This window comes from Rattus rattus, chromosome 3 (assembly GCF_011064425.1).
Source record: "Rattus rattus isolate New Zealand chromosome 3, Rrattus_CSIRO_v1, whole genome shotgun sequence".
NCBI lineage: Eukaryota > Metazoa > Chordata > Mammalia > Rodentia > Muridae > Rattus > Rattus rattus.
The window spans coordinates 123,827,999-123,849,319 of record NC_046156.1 but is presented as its reverse complement, the minus strand read 5'-3'; the positions used below and the strand labels follow the sequence as shown (position 1 = coordinate 123,849,319).

The following is a 21,321-nucleotide window of genomic DNA, read 5'->3' as shown; positions in this document are numbered from 1 at the left end:
TTTTGTCCAATTGTGATGTCATATCATATCATATTATTATTCTCTAATCTGTTTGTTTTCTAATGAGAGACAAAAAGAGAGTGGATCCAAGTGCGAGGAGAGACAGGAGTAGTTTGGAGGATAATATCTAAGGGAAACTGTAGCCAGGATATATTATATGAGAAAAAAAAATCTGTTTTCATGAAAGTAAAATGAAGGAGGAGGAGGAAGGTAGGATGGGATAGGCCCAGGTGCAGAGTTTAGTTAAACAACGGTAAATAGCACATTTCCCCTAAGCAAAAAGTCAGGAGTAGGATAAATCCCAACTGTGAATGACCCTCAGCTAAGAATCTGATTTGTTATATAGAAAACCACTGAATTCCCCCACCCCATGCTAACACCATCACACTAGGATTGGGTATAAAGCATACCATCTCTGAGACTCTGAGACTCTTTCCCTCTGATGATAAATTAGAATTTGCATCTTCTGCTACAATTGAGTATTTTCAAGTCGTCATCTAATGTTCTCTGAGATTCTGGAAAGTGGGAGGTCAGAGATCAAGGCAGCAGTAGTCAGTATCTACTGACGGTCTACTCTTTGGATCCTCATGGAAGGCTGTGTGAGACTCCTTCAGAATGACATGAATTACATTTAGGAATGCTGTACCCAGATTGCCTTACCACATACCTCTAAGTCCCAGTAACCTCAGAGGTTCTTATTTCCACACAGGAATTCGATACATGTACACATTCAGAGTGCAACTGCTCAAATTTACAAAACGTATGTGCAGGAAGCTATAGTTCATTGAAACAAACTCAGACACATGGTGACTGACACCTGTTACTGTATTTAGTCCTATGGGTATGGCTAACCAAGAACTCCAGCTAATGTATTCTGAGTGTTGCTGATGTGTAACAGACACACACACACACACACACACACACACACACACACACATACACTCACACACACATATACACACACACATACAGAGAGAGAGAGAGAGAGAGAGAGAGAGAGAGAGAACTATACACCAGGAGTTTATCTGTATCATCACTTTTTCTCGCTCCATTCTGATAAACTGAACTATTTATAGATAAAGAATTAGATCAAACCCCATAATCTGCATATAAGATAACCATGTAGTAAAGTTATTAACAATTTTTAGTCTGAAATGAGTCAACAAATACTATATATATATATACATACACACATATATATACACAGACACACACACACACATATATATATATATAGTATTTGTATACTAGTATAGTATATATATATAGTTTCCCAGAGTATCTCCCCCTCAAACCCCAAGTGTCATGATACATATTCACAAATGAGGAATGCTAATCTAACATATTACATTTTCAGTTACCCACAATTAAGAATCTCTTATGCTCAGCATTTCTACATTGAATATGTACTTTGCTGGGAAATGATGGAATAGAAACATATTAGCTAAAATTCATTGGTCCAAGCCATAGTTTACTGGGGAATCTGTCGTGTGCTAATTATGAATTTATTATTTTTATTTCAAAGTTTATATGGTGGTTGTTACACAACGAACTATGAAGTCAGCTAGGCAGCATAGGAAAAATTGATTGGTCTTGATATTAGGCTTTTAAAAGTGACATTACATATACCAAATATTTCATAAGTAGAATAAGAAAATGGCATAAAATAGAAATTAACATATATAAAGGCAGCTTCTTCTCACAGAGAAAGGAGATAACGGATCTGCCATGGATGGAGACCATTGTGCAAACATTTCACTATTTGGTGTTTATGTCTATGTGAGAAAGTGTGTGCATATGTTCTCATGTGTGTGTGTGTGTGTGTGTGTGTGTGTGTGTTTGTGTATCTGTGTGTGTATGTGTGTGTACATTCATGGTCATGTGAGTGTGTGGTTGCATATTCCTGTGCATGTGTGTATGATCTCTTTCTGTTCTAACTAAAGACACAAAAACTAGAGATTCTCATATTGCTGTTCATAGAAATTTCTCATCACTCCACGGTCCTTAAAGAACCTTTCTTGTTTATTCCCTTTTAGCTCCAGAGCCAACTTCAGGTCTCATCCACACTCTGGAGGCATCCTTTCTCTTTGTGGATTAAATATAGTCATTTATGAAAGATATGTTCATGTGTAATGTATATTGATTTTTATAAATTGTTTTCTGATATTATTAGATAGATATAAAATGGACCATACAGAGATGACACAAATTCTATCAGAGGGACAAATGAAGTGCATTGAGACCACACAGCTCTTCTATGGTGTGCCCAGAACCGAGACCTCAATCACTTAAAACCGTCAGCCGTCTCTCCCTTAGTCCAAAGTCTGAGGAAAACATGTAGAAAAACAGAGGTTTCTCAGTGTATTTCTGATACTTGAGTGGTCAAAAGCTCCTGAAGGGATCTGAATACTCAACACTGAATGAAAACTTGAGAAATTCTTGATCCAAAGCCCCCACAATGGGATGAGGAGGCAGAGGGGAAATATTCCTTAAATTCAACTTTCAAGGACTAAATTTAGCGCCCACCACACTGAGGTGCTTAATATGGCAAGGGTAATGAATTTGATAATGATGGAGAAATGCCATCAATCTGACAAACTAAACAACTTTTTAACCTGACATAGACCTGTTCAACACATCAGCTGTCATCTGAAATGAATTCTGTTTCTAATTTCTCTTCATAAATAATGCAGCTAATTGAAAGGTAGTTACAATGAAGTCTTTAAGCTCCTTCTCCAACATGAAGGCAATCTTTCTGCATTGCTTAGAAGCTACTACCCCTCACAGGAAGTAAAACCCAGACATCCGAGATCAAAAAGCTGAGAGAAACACAAGAGAGCCCTTTGTACAAATACCAGCACCCCCAATGGTTTTCTCATTTTCAACTTTTCAAAGATTTAGCATTATCTTAAAATATAGAACTTATAAAGAGCTCATGTAAGGATGCTCAAAACTCAGAGACTGACTAAAGATGCTACTTTTTAAGGTTCTTAGTTGTACATATATATGCTCTCTGACGCCCAATGTCTGCATATTCATAATTAATTAAAATGTAAGAGTAACATTTAAATACTTCTGATTGAAGTGTAACAATGTGCTATCTACACAGAACTTTACAGTAGAAAGCTGTGACTCTTTTCCAATGGGAATAAAGAGGAGCTAAGAAAGGAAGATGTTTACTGACTGTGCTGTGTAAGTGGTATGGAGGGATGATTGTTCTGAAGACTGGAAGAAGTAAGAACCTACTTTTCTGAGGTGTTTCAGTATGGACACCAGCGATTGCTTTTGTTACAAGTCGAAATATTAATGGCTTACATGCTGAAGGTTCAAAGGAGAGAAAGATCTACGGAAGGATTTAACTTTTCAGCGACTTTATTTCAACTCTCTGAGAAGACCAGTTTCAGCAAATATCCAGAGGAGGAAGGGCACATTAATAAATGAATATCTGAGCTGAACATCTTTCCAAGGCTGGTATTAAAAATGGAAGTTCAAGACAGACTTTTAAACAGCATGCCAACTTATATCCAAAGTTTACAAGTACTAAAAATGTGAATTATATAGCCAAATACTAAATAAAAGTCTAAGCAATTTTCATTAGTATCTGGTCCCTATCCATTAAAAGACAGTCACTGGAAATAGATCCTCTCATCCCATGTTATCATTTAGGTTCCATTATGTATCTGTTGATAAAAAGATAGGAGCCAACAAAAACCTACAAAGAGATGCTATGTTTTATAATAGAGAATATTGTCCAAGTTCCAAAGGTTGTAGCTCCTGAACAAGTTCATATCTTTCCCTATAACAAGTAAATCCTCTGGTTGAAGCTCTAATATCATTTACTCTTTGGTGTTAAATGTTGAAATAACTCTGGAGAGTGGGAAATGCAGTGATCTAAATAGCTCACAGTAACTTACTTTTCATGAAAGTAGGAACCATGCATGTAGACTAAAGGAGATACAATGAAGGAGGAAAGAAAAGAAATAAGGAAGGAAGGAAAGAACAAAGGAAGGTGCTGGCAATGTAACGTCAGAACTCTGCTCACCAGGACAGCGCAGCAAGGAGCAGAGACATCAACCTGCCAAGAAGCCACGGGAGGGTCAGGGAAAAAAGTGGTCAACGGTATCGAAGGCCAAGAAGACAATGTAAAAGACGTGGCGTGGATAGGACAGGACACTATCGCTGCCTTCTGTCTGACCTGAGAGTCCAGCTGCTTGTATATGAACATAAGAATATTAATTATACACATATAACAAAACATGTGTTATGATTTACTCTTAAATACACGAGGAACACGACATTTGGGAGAGTGCCTTAGGCTGGAATCACAGGGAAAGTTTAACAGTTGGATGACATTTAATGTGAGACACACTACGTGGAGTTTGCGGACACCGCTGGGTATGGCTATATCCTGGTCCAGAGGAAAGTCCTTAGAGCTATCAGGAACCGCGCGCGCGCGCGCGCGCGCGCGCGCGCGTGTGTGTATGTGTGTGTGTGTGTAAGTTTATATATGTGTATGGAAGTTGATGTTCATTCATGTACATGTGTTTGTGAAGGCCAAAGAAAATCCTCTCGCATTATCCTTAGGAAGTCTGTCTATCTCCTTTTTTCCCCCTCCATCTTTATTAACAGGTATTTCTTATTTACATTTAGATTATTATTCCCTTTCCCGGTTTCCGGGCCAACATCCCTCTAACCCCTCCCCCTCCCCTTCTATATGGTTGTTCCCTCCCCATCCTCCCCCCCCAACAATCACATTCATTGGGCGTTCACTCTTGGCAGGACCAAGGGCTTCCCCTTCCACTGGTGCTCTTACTAGGATATTCATTGCTACCTATGAGGTCAGAGTCCAGGCTCAGTCCATGTATAGTCTTTAGGTAGTGGCTTAGTCCCTGGAAGCTCTGGTTGCTTGGCATTGTTGTACATATGGGGTCTCGAGCCCCTTCAAGCTCTTCCAGTTCTTTCTCTGATTCCTGAATAGGAATTCTCAGTTCAGTGGTTTGCTGCTGGCATTCGCCTCTGTATTTGCTGTATTCTGGCTGTGTCTCTCAGGAGCGATCTACACTTCTGCACTTCTTTGCTTCATCCATCTTGTCTAATTGGGTGGCTGTATATGTATGGGCCACATGTGGGGCAGGCTCTGAATGGGCATTCCTTCAGCCTCTGTTCTAAACTTTGCCTCCTTATTCCCTCCAGGTATTCTTGTTCCCCTTTTAAAGAAGGAGTGAAGCATTCGCATTTTGGTCATCCTTCTTGAGTTTCCTGTGTTCTGTGCATCTAGGGTAATTCGAGCATTTGGGCTAATATCCACTTATCAATGAGTGCATACCATGTGTGTTTTTCTGGGATTGGGTTACCTCACTCAGGATGATATTTTCCAGTTCCATCCATTTGCCTATGAATTTCATAAAGTCATTGTTTTTGATAGCTGAGAAGTATTCCATTGTGTAGATGTACCACATTTTCTGTATCCATTCCTCTGTTGAAGGGCATCTGGGTTCTTTCCAGTTTCTGGCTATTATAAATAAGCCTGCGATGAACATAGTGGAGCATGTGTCTTTGTTATATGTTGGGGCATCTTTTGGGTATATGCCCAGGAGAGGTATAGCTGGGTCCTCAGGTAGTTCAATGTCCAATTTTCTGAGGAACCTCCAGACTGATTTCCAGAATGGTTGTACCAGTCTGCAATCCCACCAACAATGGAGGAGTGTTCCTCTTTCTCCACATCCTCACCAGCATTTGCTGTCACCCGAGTTTTTGATCTTAACCATTCTGACTGGTGTGAGGTGGAATCTCAGGATTGTTTTGATTTGCATTTCCCTTATGACTAAAGATGTTGAACATTTCTTTAGGTGCTTCTCAGCCATTCGGCACTCCTCAGCTGTGAATTCTTTGTTTAGCTCTGAACCCCATTTTTAATAGGGTTATTTGTCTCCCTGCAGTCTAACTTTGTGAGTTATATTTTGGATGTAAGCCCTCTATCAGTTGAAGGATTGGTAAAGATATTTTCCCAATCAGGGTCTCTCATTGGCCTGAAGTCACTAACTAGATCCACCCCAGTGAGCCCGAGGGATGATCCTGTCATCTCACCAGCCAGATGTGAACTGCAAGCATACGTCACTATGCCACAGTTTGAAATGTGTCCTGGGCTTTGACTCCAGTCTCATCATTGTGAGGTAAGCATTTCAGTGACTGAGCTACCTCCTTGTCCTGGAATCTTATTCCATAGAAGATCAAAGGAAGGAGCAATCACCGACCATCTGTGCCTCATGGAGATAAAAGTTAAGTATATAAGAGAGCACCATGACACAACGTCACATAGATACTTCTAAAGAAATGTCATCAACCGAAGAAATATATCTAGGATATTTTGAGGTGTCATAAACCAACACATAGAAGAATATGAGGAAATTAAGACTGCTCAGTTTTTGACCCATAACTGCTCACTGAAGCTGCATATTGGATTTTGTGAGCAATCCAAACAGGCCTTTAAGGGAGCTAAGTCTCTGATACATGCCACTTTCCGTTACCTTTGCCAGCTGTCATAGACTCCCTTCATGCCTCTCTGTGTGACCTGGTGATTCTGACAGAGGCTGCTGTGCAGTGTCAGCCTGTATGTATATACGATGATAAAGGCACAGATGAGGTTCTTTTCTGGAAAGAAGCTTCTGCAGCTCCATGCGGGGTCAGCATCCTTACAGCAGCACAGATGTTTTAAAGCAGATGTGTGGTGGGCAGAATATACACAAAGCAAAGGAAGGAAGTTCAAATAGACTGAAATTGTCCAGTTCCAATGGCACATTACTGTCCTCTTTTCTGTAGTCTTTGGTTTTTATAACTAATGTCTGCTACAACCTCTGACATCGCTCTGTCTTCTGCCATAAAGTCTCGAGAGAAACTGGGACTAGTGAGATTGCATCAGTAACAGAAGTCTGTAAGCGGCTCAGGCAGGGGGATTGTAAGTTCAAGGCCAGTTTGGGCTACATTACAAAAACCTGCTCCAAAACTAGAAATGAGCTAAATCAAAATTTCTGTATGAAGGAAAACTACATTCTTATACAGGCTAATCTGAAGCACAGACCATTGTGGGCCCCTTCTTTACAGGCTCCTTTTTGTACACATCAGGACAACAGATGGTTTTCCTGAAGGTTCTATCTCGACCTTTAAACACAAAGCTCTCTCAAAGTGAGTCTTCCAGAACTTTTCTCAAGGTTGATGTTACTGATATGTCAAAGTCAACAGTCTTCCTGTGACCAAAGTTCCTTGTTTGTGCACAGCAAAGGCATCAAAACCCCTGTCACAGCAAAGCATTTCTGCCCAGAAGCTACTGCAGATGCCAGCCAAGGAGTTGGAGCCTCGGCCTGTGTGGTCACAGAGGTCACATTTCACACAAGTTTAGTTCACTTGTTAGTTGCATGAAATAAATTTTGTTCGTATACAATGCTGGGTTTCTGAGTAGAAAGATCCACATAGAGATCAGAAATTAAATTACGGTCATAGTGACTTTATGTAGATGCCATTTAAGGACTAGAAATGGATAAGGTCAACCATAATGTCCCAAATGATTAGATGCTCAGCTTTGACCAAGTGTCATTAGCATGATAACCATGACAGCAAAGAAGAGAAGAGTGGCTTGTTGGCGAAGCTAATGCCTGCTAGGAGCTTAGTGAACTAATTATAGCCCCAGCCTAAATGTTTGCTGTGTGTTTCTTCCTTTCACAATGACCTTGTGTTTTAGATCTATATAAACCACCAATTCAAAAATAATTTTACATTTGATAAAAAATTGACCCCCTTAGCTTGTCCTTTTCCAACAAATCTCTCATATGCATATCTCAAATTCAAGCTGCCCTTTGCCCAGCTGTGACTTGGAACTTTGGGCAGTGATTTAAAGGGATGTTAGTAGAACATGACCTAGGAATGGAAGCGCCATCGATCCTGCAGAAAACGAGAGTAAGAGTCCCCTAAATAAGTATGCTGTGGCCCATGTCCTCCTGTGTGTATTTCCTGTGCCTACCATCATGCTGATCTGAGTTCCTGGATATTACGGTATGACTTCTATCTGAATCTTCACTTGACTTTGACAAAGATCTCCTTGTCCTGATTCTTACACTTTCTCTTATACTTTCAAAACCTGCTTTCTCACATCAAGATTAGAGTAAGGACTATAGCATCTTTGTTCCCTTGCCCGGCCCTCCTTTCAGCCATGCCGGCAGTAGCAAAATGCATGTATTGACACTAGTATACAAATGGTGGTTTATATCCCACATTTCACATTATAAACTTCATATAGTAGCACATAAAATACATTATATGCTACTAATAACAATTACATAATGATGACATGGTCAATAAAACTTACATAAACAAAAAAGTCATTGAACTGTCCCATACCAGGTGCTATGTTGTTTATATAATAATTATTTTAAACAAGGGCCTGAGATAAATATGGAAAGTATCATGTCAGGTAAGGACCAATGCTTGGTGAAAGATAAAAAACACTTTTACTCAAATTATTTCAGTGAAAATAAGAAACATTGATAATCACACAAGGAAGATGGTTTTTTAAACTCTCTTTTCATTTACAAAATATTGTTTATTTATTTATTTAAGGAAATCTATGAATTCAAAATTATGTAAACAAAGAGAGGAATTATCATTTTATTGCTCCTAAATTACATTTAAGCACATTTTGTTGCAGAATAAATATTATGCAACCTATATCCAATATTTGTAGTCTTAAGTATACTTGGGTAACTTCAACTTCTTTGGCATATAATTTATTATAATTTTGTTGATGACTGAGTTTTTGTCTTGAATTTATTTTTGACTATAGTTCTACACAAGAATTCCACAGCTAGTAATTATCATGGCCTAAAGTTCCCCATCATTTCTGTTTGGTTTCATACTTGTTGTGTAAATAATAAATAACAAATTTATAGTTCAACAAATAAACCCAAGATTATACACTATAGAAATAATCACATATTTGGAAAATCAAGTTGTGCTTGCAAACATCAATTTCTGCATTTCCTTCTCCATTTGTCTATCTTTTAATAGCCAAATGCCTCTTATATCCTACAATATGGAACTGAACTCAAATGCCATCAGATTCTATAGATATTTTTTACAATAGAGAAATCTTTTTCCTCTGCCCCTTGCATGGGCAGGTCGATTTTCAATGAAAATGGCTTCAAGCTGGCTCTAATATTTACTCACTTATGCAGGTACGTTCGTCAGCATGGCGTCTGTATCCTGTGTCACACTCACAGTGGAAGGTGCCCAGAGTGTTAATACAGCGCTGCTGGCAGCCTCCATTCATGACCGCACACTCATCCACGTCTACAGGAGGAAGACAGATGGCCAGGATTACAATGTCATTCCAATGTCAACTTCAGAGAAGTGGTACAAATATTTCTTTGATACACAGTGCGCGTTATATTGTACCAAAGCACCATCTCTGTTACCTCAAATCTATGCTTGTTTGATCCACTCTTCTCCACCATGTAAACAAGAAAATGTAGATGGAAATGCTTTCAGTTTTTTGGGTTGTTTGTTTGTTTGTTTGTTTGTTTGTTTGAACAGCAACCACAAGCATTGGGACTGTCTCACAATTTTCTGTTCCTCACACACTGGCTAATTAGACAGACCTGAGATAAAGATAATTCTTGAGGAAGGAAAACTGGAGGAGAGAACTCTGTCTGGAGCAGCATACCCTATAGATAAGCACCTATTTTTGGTCTGAGCACGCTGAATAAAGGCAGTAATGGAGTTAAGACCTTGAATCTCCTTCTCATGCACTACAGTAAGCATCAGAGGAAAGACAAATGACTCAGATGAAACCATGGCTTCATGTCCTCAGAAAAACATAAATACATCGCCACTAGTTCAGGTTCTCAGTCAAAAGGCCATTTTCTGGAACGCCATGTTTATGCAAGAGGTCGCTTATTCACTTTTAGAATAAAGTGGATAATATTCAAGAAAAACTCATATTACCTCAGTTTTATTATCATCAATAAATGCCACCAGATACACAAATATGATATTGATTTTTCATTAAAAAACAACTTCATTTCAGCGCGCGTACAGTTTGTTTTAGCCTCACTCGATTACTAATTACATATTTTAAATTACAAGAGGACAAATTTTAGGTTGACCATGAGTTAAAAAAATATATTCTTAACTGTCTTGTTTGGAGGTTTGTATAAGTGAAAATCAGGGTTTGATAGTAGATGTCTGTAATCTCAGAGGTCTGCGTTTTAAAGCAAGAGAAATCTGAATTTCAGGTTAATCTAGGCTACATAACAGGAGGGAGGAAAGCAGAGTAGGAGGGAGGGAAGGAGGAGGGAGGCAAAGATATACAAGTTTCATGGTAACAGATATCTCTAGCTTGTCGTGTGGAATTGCGGAGAAGATCAAATTCTCCTCGCCATTAAACTGAAACCTTCTGGAGAAGATATTTCATGTGAACAGTCTTTGCTAAAATATGAGTCACCTACGGGACAGTTAGCTTTAGTTTTTTCCTCAGGCACAGAGAAAGCACACTATGTCAATGGCCATCACTGTACATCTCCATGTCCAGATCTCAGGATCCGTGAGGAATATTTGACCAAAGGTAAGAAAAGGCTTTTTAACTTACCAGGTATTGATTCTGTCTCTTCTGAAATAAAAGTGACACTTTATTTTCCACAATTCAGTATATCTTTTGAAAAAACTAAGATATCCAGGGTAACCTCCTAATAGTTTGAAAGTAAATTTTATTTCAGAGGTAAGAATTACTGACATGTCAAAATGTAAGAGTTTTTATTACATTCTGAGTCTGTGATATCTTGCCCCTTGGGTTTTTTTTTCATATAAATTGATGATAAAACAGAATTCTCTATTTGTTGCCCATTCTTTGTGCAGAGATTTAATATTTATACAGGTTAAGTTTTTGTCTTTCTCTCTTTAGGGCATTATTCTGCAGAGTCGCTAAATAATTCTGAACCTTAACTCCCAACCTCTAGATTAGACCTGAATCTTCTATTATATATAAATAAAACCCTTAATTCTCAAGCATCATACTTTCCATGATAAATTACTTGACACCTACCAGGAATCATATGTTAACATTTTATATGTCTATAGATAAATTGAAAAGAATCTTAAAATACATGAAAAACAATGTCATTTCTTCTCGTGAAAGAAGACAGGCATACTCCTACCTTCAGTTGATGGGCTAGGGTGTTGGGCAATTTTTAATGATTTGTTTATTTTAACTATGCGTGTGTATTAAATTTTAATGATTTGTTTATTTTAATTCATGAAAGTTTGTGTGTCACACAGTGCCCACAGAAGAGGGCATCGTATCACTTGAAACTAGAGTTACAGAACATTGGTAGTTGCCATGTGGGTGCTGGGAACAGGACCGTAGTCCTCTGTTAGAGCAGACAGTTCTCTTAAGTGCTGAGCCATCTCTATAAAGCCTAGACAACATTTTAAACCATATGTCTGGGGCTCTCATTTGGTGTAAGAGAGAAAGCCACAGCTTGCTTGCTTGCTTTCTTTCTTTCTTTCTTTCTTTCTTTCTTTCTTTCTTTCTTTCTTTCTTTCTTTCTTTCCTTCCTTCCTTCCTTCTTTCTTTCTTTCCTTCCTTCTTTCTTTCTTTCTTTCTTTCTTTCTTTCTTTCTTTCTTTCTTTCTTTCCTTCTTTCTTTCTTTCTTTCTTTCTTTCCTTCCTTCTTTCTTTCTTTCTTTCTTTCTTTCTTTCTTTCTTTCTTTAACAGAAGATGTTATGTGTGGATGAAAAGATGATGTTATGTGTGGACGAAAAGATAACATTAAAATAAAGTTTATTCTGATAACCTCCCCATGACCTACTCACAAAGTTTTAGTGTTTTCTCATCAAAGACATGGAGTTTATGAAAACTTTTTAAAAATCACTAACTATGCTCCCACGATATAATAGGTATGGTCTCGACAACAAGTTTTTCTACATAAGCTTTGGCAAATTTATGTTCTGAGTCTACCAGGAATGTACACACACACACACACACACACACACACACACACAGAGAGAGAGAGAGAGAGAGAGAGAGAGAGAGAGAGAGAGAGAGAGAGACAAACACACACACACACTCAAATACATAGCCACACACAAATATACACATACAAACATGCATACACACACACATAAACACACATACATGCACACCAAATAGCCTATGCTCTTGGAGGCACATAGTGTTAGGGAAAGTATTCTACTTTTTGGCATTACTCTGGGTCATACTCACTTCCTAGAGACTGCTTCCTCACCATAAAATAGGGCGATTAGGGGGTTCTGTGTCCCATGCTATGTCTGACTGTTTTATTTTACTTGTTCATGCAGGGCATCAAACGATAAAAGGCTACTTCTTGACTTTATATTTAGATACCAAACAACAGGTCATTTTATGCCATTAACTAGTAGAGATGACAGCATAAGATCTTGAGGTAAGCCTGTGGTCAGGAAGTGTGAGCAACACTTCGGAGGGGTCTGCTTGGCTTAATGTGAGAAGGGGGGAACAAAATGAGAACTGCCTGAACTGGGGGGCATTAGAAGATGCAGCAGACGCAATGTATACATTTAGATCTGTCGAGCTGGACAGCATGGTCATGGGAAGATGAAATGCAACTGAGAAGCAAAGCCCAAGCCTTCTTTTGTTGGTTGGGCAGTAATGAGTTCCTTGGTTTGAGTTGCTACACGCTCTTAGGCAGGTTGAGCTACAGTAGCCTGTGTTCGCACAGCAGCCGAGCAAACCTATTAAAAGTTAAAAGCTCAATCATTTGTGAAGCGCCACCAAACATGAAGGTATTGCTTTGACTTTTCCCTTTATTATCCTCTTTTAGAAGATAGCAGGTTTGCTGATTATTCTGACACTGTGAAATCAATAGTCCCGAAACCTGCACACACAATAGAGCCACTTGGCCTGCATTTTGAAATGCCAGTGCCAAGGTTCCAACTTTAGTCTGATTTAATCAGTCTTATTATTAAGTCTGGGAAAGAAAACAATGTTAAAAAAGCACCCTCAGTGATTCTAATGTGCAGCCTGAGCCAGGATCACCCAGAGTACTTAAAGCTTTAATTACCCAGAGATGTTGTTAAATGCAGACACTGATTCTCTAGGCCTGGGGCTTCAAGCTGAGATCCTGCATACACAACTAGACTCAAGGTGATCGAGACATAATAGGCTTATGGGTCGCAAGGAGCAAGCAACCTGTTCAGCCCAACGTCAGGCCTGACTCAATCTCACAGTAGTTTAATCAAATTAGATCAAACCAGTCCGAATGTGTAAGTCAGTACACCAGTCAGATTATAAGCATATATATCTGTGCACGCACATTTATTTACATATATGGACACATACTACAATAACTGAAATTATCAAACATTTTATTCATCAAAAACCTACAAAACACTGACTTCCAAAAGTGTTCATGTAGTCACTCTCATAATCATAGCAAGAGAATGTCAGCACCATTTCTCATTAAATCCAATCTGCTTCCGTAAAGTATGAAGGATACCTTAGATCTTTCCTTCTGGAGTGTGCCTTATTTAGGATAAGTCTGAGCTGAGCTGTCATGACGCTCGACACTAATGCTGAGGCTACCACAGGTGATTTTCTTTTCCTCCAGTCTCTGCCCAACAGAGTTAAAAACCAGAAATGTCAATATTACATTAAAATGTTATTATCAAGTGTACTTCATGTGAAGAAACAATTTCTCACAAAATTCTCCGAGTTCTGTCTTCACATCGGTTGCCTATAGAAAGCCTTGCCCTTGAAATTGGAACCTCCGGACACTGCTGGGAACAGTGATAAAGTCATTAGAAATTTTTTTCAGTATTATCACTGTGGTATAGACCCTGGATATCATACTGTAAGAGACTGTCAAAAACAATCAACTACGTCTGTTGTTTTTCCTTTTAATATCCTTTCTGCTGGTTTTACCCTCCAAACTATTTCCCCAGATGGTCACAGAATATAATAGCTTAAGAGAATTCACATTATTATCAAATATGCTTTGCACGTAAAAGCTCTCCGAGAGAACAATGAACCACTTTTGTTACCATACAATTGAAATTGTTTCGTGTCATTTTTTTTTTGGTTTGTTTAGATTTTGTGACCATTTACCTGAGATCCAAAGTAAAAAGAATTAGTCTTCCACTTGACCCATAATATACTTTTCTCAGATTGATTGAAAATAAGCAAGTCCTAGGGCTGGAGAGATGGCTCAGCAGCTCGGAATGCTTGCAGCTCTCAGACGGGAGTTTGGTTCCCAGCACTAATACAGGGTAGCACACGAGAGCATGTAATTCCAGTTCAAAAGGATCTGACACCCTCTCCTAGCCTCCAGCATCCCACACACATTATACACACACCACATTACACAGACACACAGACACATGAATAAAAATAAAAATACTGCTCTTTATTTAAAAGAAAGGCAAGTGTCATCTTCACCCTGCGGATTGCGTTATAGAAGTGTAGGGAGAAGGTAGTGAAGAGGGATGTTTCCCACTGGCCTCACTAGGAGTAGGTGGTAATCACTTCACACAGCAAAGGAGATTTTGCTTGGAATTCTTTAGTGTGTGATGGGAAATCTAGGAATGAGTTGATGAAGGGATGAATGCTTGGATTAAGTCCTATCGTTACATATTACATGCCACCTGTATTCACCAAGGGATATTTAAAGACTTGAACCATTGTCTCTGTTCCCTCTTTTCATTCTTGCAAGAGATTTTAAAAGTTATTGCTATTAGAGCTTGCATGTGCAGATGCACAAATCGCAACACGTATGTGCGGGTCAGAGCACAGCTTGTGTAGATGTTTTTCAGCTTCTACCCTTAGGTAGATTGAAGAGATTTTTTTTAAGTTCAGCAAGGTGGCCTGGTAAGGAAATTTACACACGGAGCCATCTACCCAGCCAAGATACTTGCTTTGTTTTATCCAAAAAAAATGCCTTTTAAGAAATCTAGGGGACACCGTTGGGCACATATCCAAAAGACTCTTTACAACAGAACTACTTGTTCATCTATGTTTTGCTCTGTTTACAATAGCCAGAAATTGGAAACAGGTTAGATGTCAATCAACAAATGAATGGATAATGAAAATGTGCTGTATTTATACAATGACACATTACTCAGCTGTTAAAAAGAATTAAGTTCATAAATAAATGGGCAGAGCTAGACTCAGCATCCCTGTGAGGCAAACCCAGATCCCCAGAGACAATAGCATGTTTGGTCTTATATGTGGATGCTAGATTTAAACATTTGATACAGGTGTATCATGTAAAATAACTCAGAGGTTAGGTAAGGAGGGGCTCAAGGAAAGGGAAATCAAGCATAGTGTTACAAAGGAGTAAAGAGGACACTAGAATAGGAGGATTAAACAGGGAGGGGTATAGGACGATAGGGTAGAGTGGGGAATATGAGGAGGGACAACATCTTTGAAAAACCATATGGAAATGTGCTACCACAAGAGCTTCCTAAAATATATACACAGGAAAGACGTTTAAATGGAGTCGCCATATAAGGGGAAGACAATACCTCAACTGGGCATCTTAAGTTCCCATGTGAAATCTCTGTGGACAGGAATAGGATCTATGTTATTGAATCATTGAGAAAAGCCATCCCTTAGAGCCGCACCAAACATCATGGACTGCTGTCAAGACTATTTGTTACTCTCCGCAAAGGATGGTAAGGTTCTGAAGCTGGAGACAGTACTAAATCACGTCATTAAACATGGGGAAAGGGAGCTGCTGCCCGACTGTCTGCTTCACCCCTACAGACTGGCATTCATCGTACTGGAAGGAACTCTGCATGCTACTAGGGGAGAAAACCTACAATATCACCCAGCTACAAACGCTGAGACCAAAATAGCAATCTGCTTGAAAGATGTACACAAAATGGACTCCATGGTTTTTTTTTGTTGTTGTTGTTTTTCCTTTTGACTTTTAGTAATTTTTTGTCTTTCTGTGTGTGTGTGTGTGTGTGTGTGTGTGTGTGTGTGTGTGTGAGAGAGAGAGAGAGAGAGAGAGAGAGAGAGAGAGAGAGAGAGAGAGAGAGAGAGAGAATGAAGTTGGTTGGGTAAGAAAGTTGGGAGAATCTGATCTGATCTGGGCAGTGGAAATTGAAAGAATAGTTTCAAAGTGTATTCTATTTAAAAAAAAAAAGTATCAACGACAACAATAAAAAAAACAGGCTACAAAATAATTCCTAAAATTGCTAATGAACAAATTTAAACCATACCTGCAGTAATGTTGAGTGTCTTCCTGCTTTCTAGACATCTAATTCTCTCCTTTCATTTGTAATAACCTTCAGAAATCCCTTTAGAGGGCTTCACCCACACTGTTTCAAAGAAGCCATGTGGTTTGCGTGAGATGGAGGAATCCCCTTTCACATCCAGGTAGACTTTATTTGACACAATTCCATCACTGGATTCTGCTTTACCTGTGGTTCTCTCACCTGGACCCCAAGTAGGTGCCACAGCAGAGCACTGTCTGAGATTACTCCTGCCTGGGGTCAGGATGCCAGGCAGGACTACCATGCTGGGAACCTGGCCCAGCTCAGTATCAGGCAACCCAAGGTGGGCAGAGCAAGCTTTAGTTGAGCCCCAGCCTGGTGCCATGCAGGCCCAGGTGGGCAGACCTCACTCAAGATCATCCTCTGCTTGGTGACACATAGCAGGTGTGGGGCATAGCACTCCTGAGATGACCCCAGAAACCCAGAAGCCCTGGATGACACTAAGGTGAGAGATAAGTAAGTGGTGGAGATGGAAGGGAAAAGGAAGCAGAAGAATGCGTGGACATTGAAGAGAGGTAGAGATGGTGATTCAAGAGTTGTGAGGAAAAAAACCTGAGGTCCTGGCCCATGCTGCCACAGAAGGCCCTGTCTGCCTGTCTGGGTCTATGGTCCGGCAGCAGCACTGTGGGCCTGTTACCGCCAAAGGCCAGGAGAGGTCCCTGGTCTGGCCTGTCACCTAATGTTGGCTGATCTCTGAGTGCTGTGAAGCGATAACTCTGCCCTCCACCTGGGCATTGTAGGAGTGCTGGCCCTGAAGCCATGAGAGTAGGAGCATTGGCCCTGCCAGCTGCAGTTCTCGGGAGAGAGGGCCTCACACCTACCTCAGGAAGCACAGGAGAGCTAGCCATGGTTGTAGCAGGCCATGAGGGTGTGAGCAAGACAGAGCTGGCCTTGCCACTCATCTGCTGTGTGGTGGCATAAGCTAGGGAGAGATGCCTCCCACTCCTGCCCCTGGCCATCCGTGGCAAGTAGGAGAGCTGGTCTTGGCTCATGGAAACAGGAAAACGGGCCATGCCCCTTATCAGCTGCAGCACTTGGGAGAGTGGGTCTTGTTCCTTGCCTGGACAGAACAATATAGCTGACCCTGCTGGCATGGGCATAGGTGAACTGGCCCCAAGGGCATCAGAGTTTGCCCTGGTGGTGTGCCTGTTGGAGAGGTGGTAGGCTGACCAGCTCAGCAAACATGCAGGCCCAGAACCAGGAATTTGAGTTGGTCCACCACAACATGTACCCCATCTATGAAATGCTAGATCTCCATGGTCCTACAGCTCTACACGGCACCCAGGATACCCTAGAGGAGTCCTAGTAAAGATCTAGTATTGATAGTGTAACAGAAGCCTAGAACCAGACCAGTGTCTCATTGCAATGAATATGTAAGTTATATGGACAAAAGGGTATACTCTGGGACACACTGTGACAAAGGGCAGCTTTCCCAACAAGACTTTGGTAGGGAGGTTACAAGGGTGGAGGCAGGTACAATGGACAGGGAGGTGAATGGGATTAGAGTTCATGATGCAAAACTCACAAAGAATCAATAAAAGGTTTAATTAAAATTAAGGTTAATATACAAAGATTTTAAATTGTAATATTGTCAGTTTTTAATATTTTCTCAAATGGTTAAATTGATTGCATATTATTTAGGAACTACTTTGCTGTACTGAGTTTCAGAAGTCATTTCACATTAAACAATCTGAAGAGATTTTCAGCATTTGAAAAGATAATGAATAACTTTCTGTGAGATCCTTTCAGCATGGAGTTTAACATGTATAGATTAGAAATCCTGTGTCATACATGTCCTCCTGAAGAGATAAGGTATTTTTCATGAATGTCTATCAATTGGGCAAACATGCAACCAAGGGTTGGGACAGAATTGAATGACCTGCAGAGACCCTAACATGGAGCCTATTGTGGTTTGTGGTATGAATGAGTGGCCTCCATAGGTGCCTATGTTTAAAAGCTTGGGCCTCAGTTTGTGGAATGGTTTGGGAAAGATTAGGAGGTGTGGCCTGGTCGGAGTATAACATTTGAAATGTAAATACATAAAATATCCAATAAAAATAGAAATGTTATTTTGAAAGCAATAAAGACTTCTCCAAATAGCAAAAATGAAACCAAAAAACAAACAAACAAAAAAATCCCAAAACCTACCCGGGGCCCTGTGTCTCACTCTCCATTTGCTGCCTGCAGATTAGGGTATAAAACTCTCAGCTACTGCTCAACACCATGTCTGTTTGCTTCCTGTCATGATGATCACAGACTAATTCCCTAAAGCTTTAAGCAAGCTCCCAGTTAAACGTGCTCTTTTAGAAGAGTTGCCTTGGTCATGATGTCTCCTCACAGTAATATAACAACAACCAAGACAGAGCCTTGGTTACAAAAGTCATTTGTATCTCCAACTGTTCCGTTAAGTGTGCAGTGACCACTTTGACACTTTGAGTATTTGATGCATATTATTTTCTTGTTCATAAATAAAAGTACTTCGAAGTAAACATGTTGTACAGTGAGTGAGTAGGAGGAAGTCACTAGTTCAAACACAGCATCTACTAGTAAAACAGTGTGCTGTGCATGGTATATACTCACTTATAAGTGTATATTAGCAATAAAGTACAGGATAAGCATGTTATAAACCACAGACACAAAGAAATTAAGTAACAAAGAGGGCCCAAGGGAGGATCTCACCATGGAGAGGAATATATTAGATATTGGGGTTAGATGGAAGGAGGGAGTTGAGTTGGAGAGGGCTGGGGATGAGAATAGGAGGGATGAGGTGGGTAGAGGATAGAGAAAGCAAGAACTGGGAGAGAGATCTAAAATGGGGTGGCATCTCTGGAACAAGCTAGAAACCTACAACAAGGGAAACTCCCAGACAAATATGAGGGTGACCCTAGCTCCTAGCAGTATGAAATGAACACCTCCTATAACCAGATAAGACTTCCAGTGGAGGGATGGGGACACCAACCCACCAATACCTTTTACCCAAAATTTGTCCTGTCGACAGGATGTACAGAGATAAAGATAGAGCAGAACTTGAGGGAATGGACAACCAATAACTAGTCCAACTTGGGACTATCCCCTGACGCTATTGATGGTATTCTGCCATACTTACAGACAGGAGCCTAGCATAATTGTCCTCTGAGAGGCTTCACCCAGCAGCTGGTAGAAATGAATGCAGAGAAGCACAGCCAGACATTAGTCGGAGCTTAGGGGATCTTGTGGAAGAATGAGAAGAAGTATTGAAGGAGCCAGTGAGGTCAAGGACACTACAAGGAAATGATAGAAATCCACTAGGATGAGCCAAAAGTGGTTCACAGAGACTGAACCACCGACCAGGAAGCATGCATCCGATGGACCTAGGCATGCTACACATATGTAAGAGATGTGCAGCTTGGTCTTCATGTGGGATCCCTAACAACTGGAATGACAGCTTTCTCTGACTCTGAGACCTACCTTTGATCTCCTTTCCCTTAACTGGGACGCCTTGTCTAGGTTCAGTACTAGAATATGTGCCTAGTCCTTCTGCAGCTTGATATGCCAAGGCACGTAGCTATCCATCGAAGGTTCCTCTTCGCTTTGGAGAAAGGGAAGGGAAGGTAAGGAGGGAAGAGGGGAGGGGGAGGGACTAGGAGGAGAGGAGGGAGGGGAAGTCAGGAAACTGTGATGGGAATACAAAGTAAATTAATTAATTTTCGATGAATAAAAGGTGTGTTGTCTCTCTGATCATTAAGATGGTGTTTTAGTGAGAGTTCCCATTGCTGTAAAGAGACACCATGACTAAGGCAATTCTTATAAGGACAACATTTAATTGGAACTAGCTTACAGGTTCAGAGGTTCAGTCCATTATTATCAAAGTGGGAAGCATTGCAGCATGCAGGCAGACATAGTGCTGGAGGAGAAGCCGAGAGTTCTACCTCTTATTTAGAAGGCAAACAGGAGAAAGAATGGCTTCCAGGTAACTAGCAGAAGGGTCTCAAAGCCCATGCCCACAGTGACACATATCCTCCAACAAGGCCACACCTCCTAATAGTGCCATTCCCTGGGCCAAGCATATTCAAACCACTATAGATGGTTAATCAGATGTTCATCAAGGGTCTGTAATTTGCACTTACTACTGAAATAGTTTATTAGAAAAATTATATCTCATAAAGACATTTATGATGCATATGCTTGGTATCACACACATACAATGTTAGTACTAGGGAAACTGAGGTATGAGGATCTTGAGCTAGATGCTAGCTTGGGCCACATAGTGATTTTGAGGCTGTCCTGGACCTCAGAGCTATCCTTGTAAATAAATAAACAAACAAACAAACAAACAAAATAAGTAGGTAAGTAAATATCTTACTTGAAAATTTGTGGCAAACTTGGTTCATTGTGTAAAACAAGCTCTAAGAACTTGTCATACTGTATAAAGTCCATGTATGTGGTGGTCTGAGCCCTGGTCAAGCTAACTCTTAGAGTTTTCTCCTAGCCTCTGTGCATAATGGTCCTGAGTTCCAGCCCCAGCTTCTGCTCATTATGATTTGTTTCTTATCTTCCTGGGAGCACAAGCTATGGTATCTTAATGCTCAGATCCCCACTATTATGAATGCGGATAATAAATGAATAAATCTAAGGCACTATTACCTTCATTTCTCCTGTCCTTGCTATCAAAAAGGTTATTCATTATGACCAGTGGTGGTGCATGACTTTAATTCAAGCACTCGTGATGCAGAGGCAGGCAGATCTCTTAGTTTGAGGCCAGCTTGGTCTACAGAGTGAGTCCTAGGACAGCCAGGACTACACAAAGAAAATATTTCTCAAAAACAAAACAAAACAAAACAAACAAATAAAGGTTACTCAATTCCTGGCTAAGGGGTTCACTAAACAATAAGGCAGGATATCTCAGGAAAAGAAAAAAGAAAAACAATTTAGGAAAGACACAAAAAGTACCTTTCAGAGCCATGAGAGTACACCAAAGAGTAATGCACAAGGATTTGTTTCTTTGTGCTAAGGATAGAAGAGTTT

The 21,321-nt window shown here is 40.1% G+C and overlaps 1 protein-coding gene across 1 annotated transcript in view; it reads right to left on the bottom strand.

Moving 5' to 3' along the window:
* Positions 1-21,321, bottom strand: part of LOC116896971 (EGF-like and EMI domain-containing protein 1) — a 566,362-nt gene that overhangs the window by 72,799 nt on the left and 472,242 nt on the right. The window contains exon 6 of the mRNA XM_032898550.1: positions 9,217-9,339. Within this exon, the coding sequence (XP_032754441.1) occupies positions 9,217-9,339 (123 nt within the window). The remainder of the gene's footprint in view (positions 1-9,216; positions 9,340-21,321) is intronic.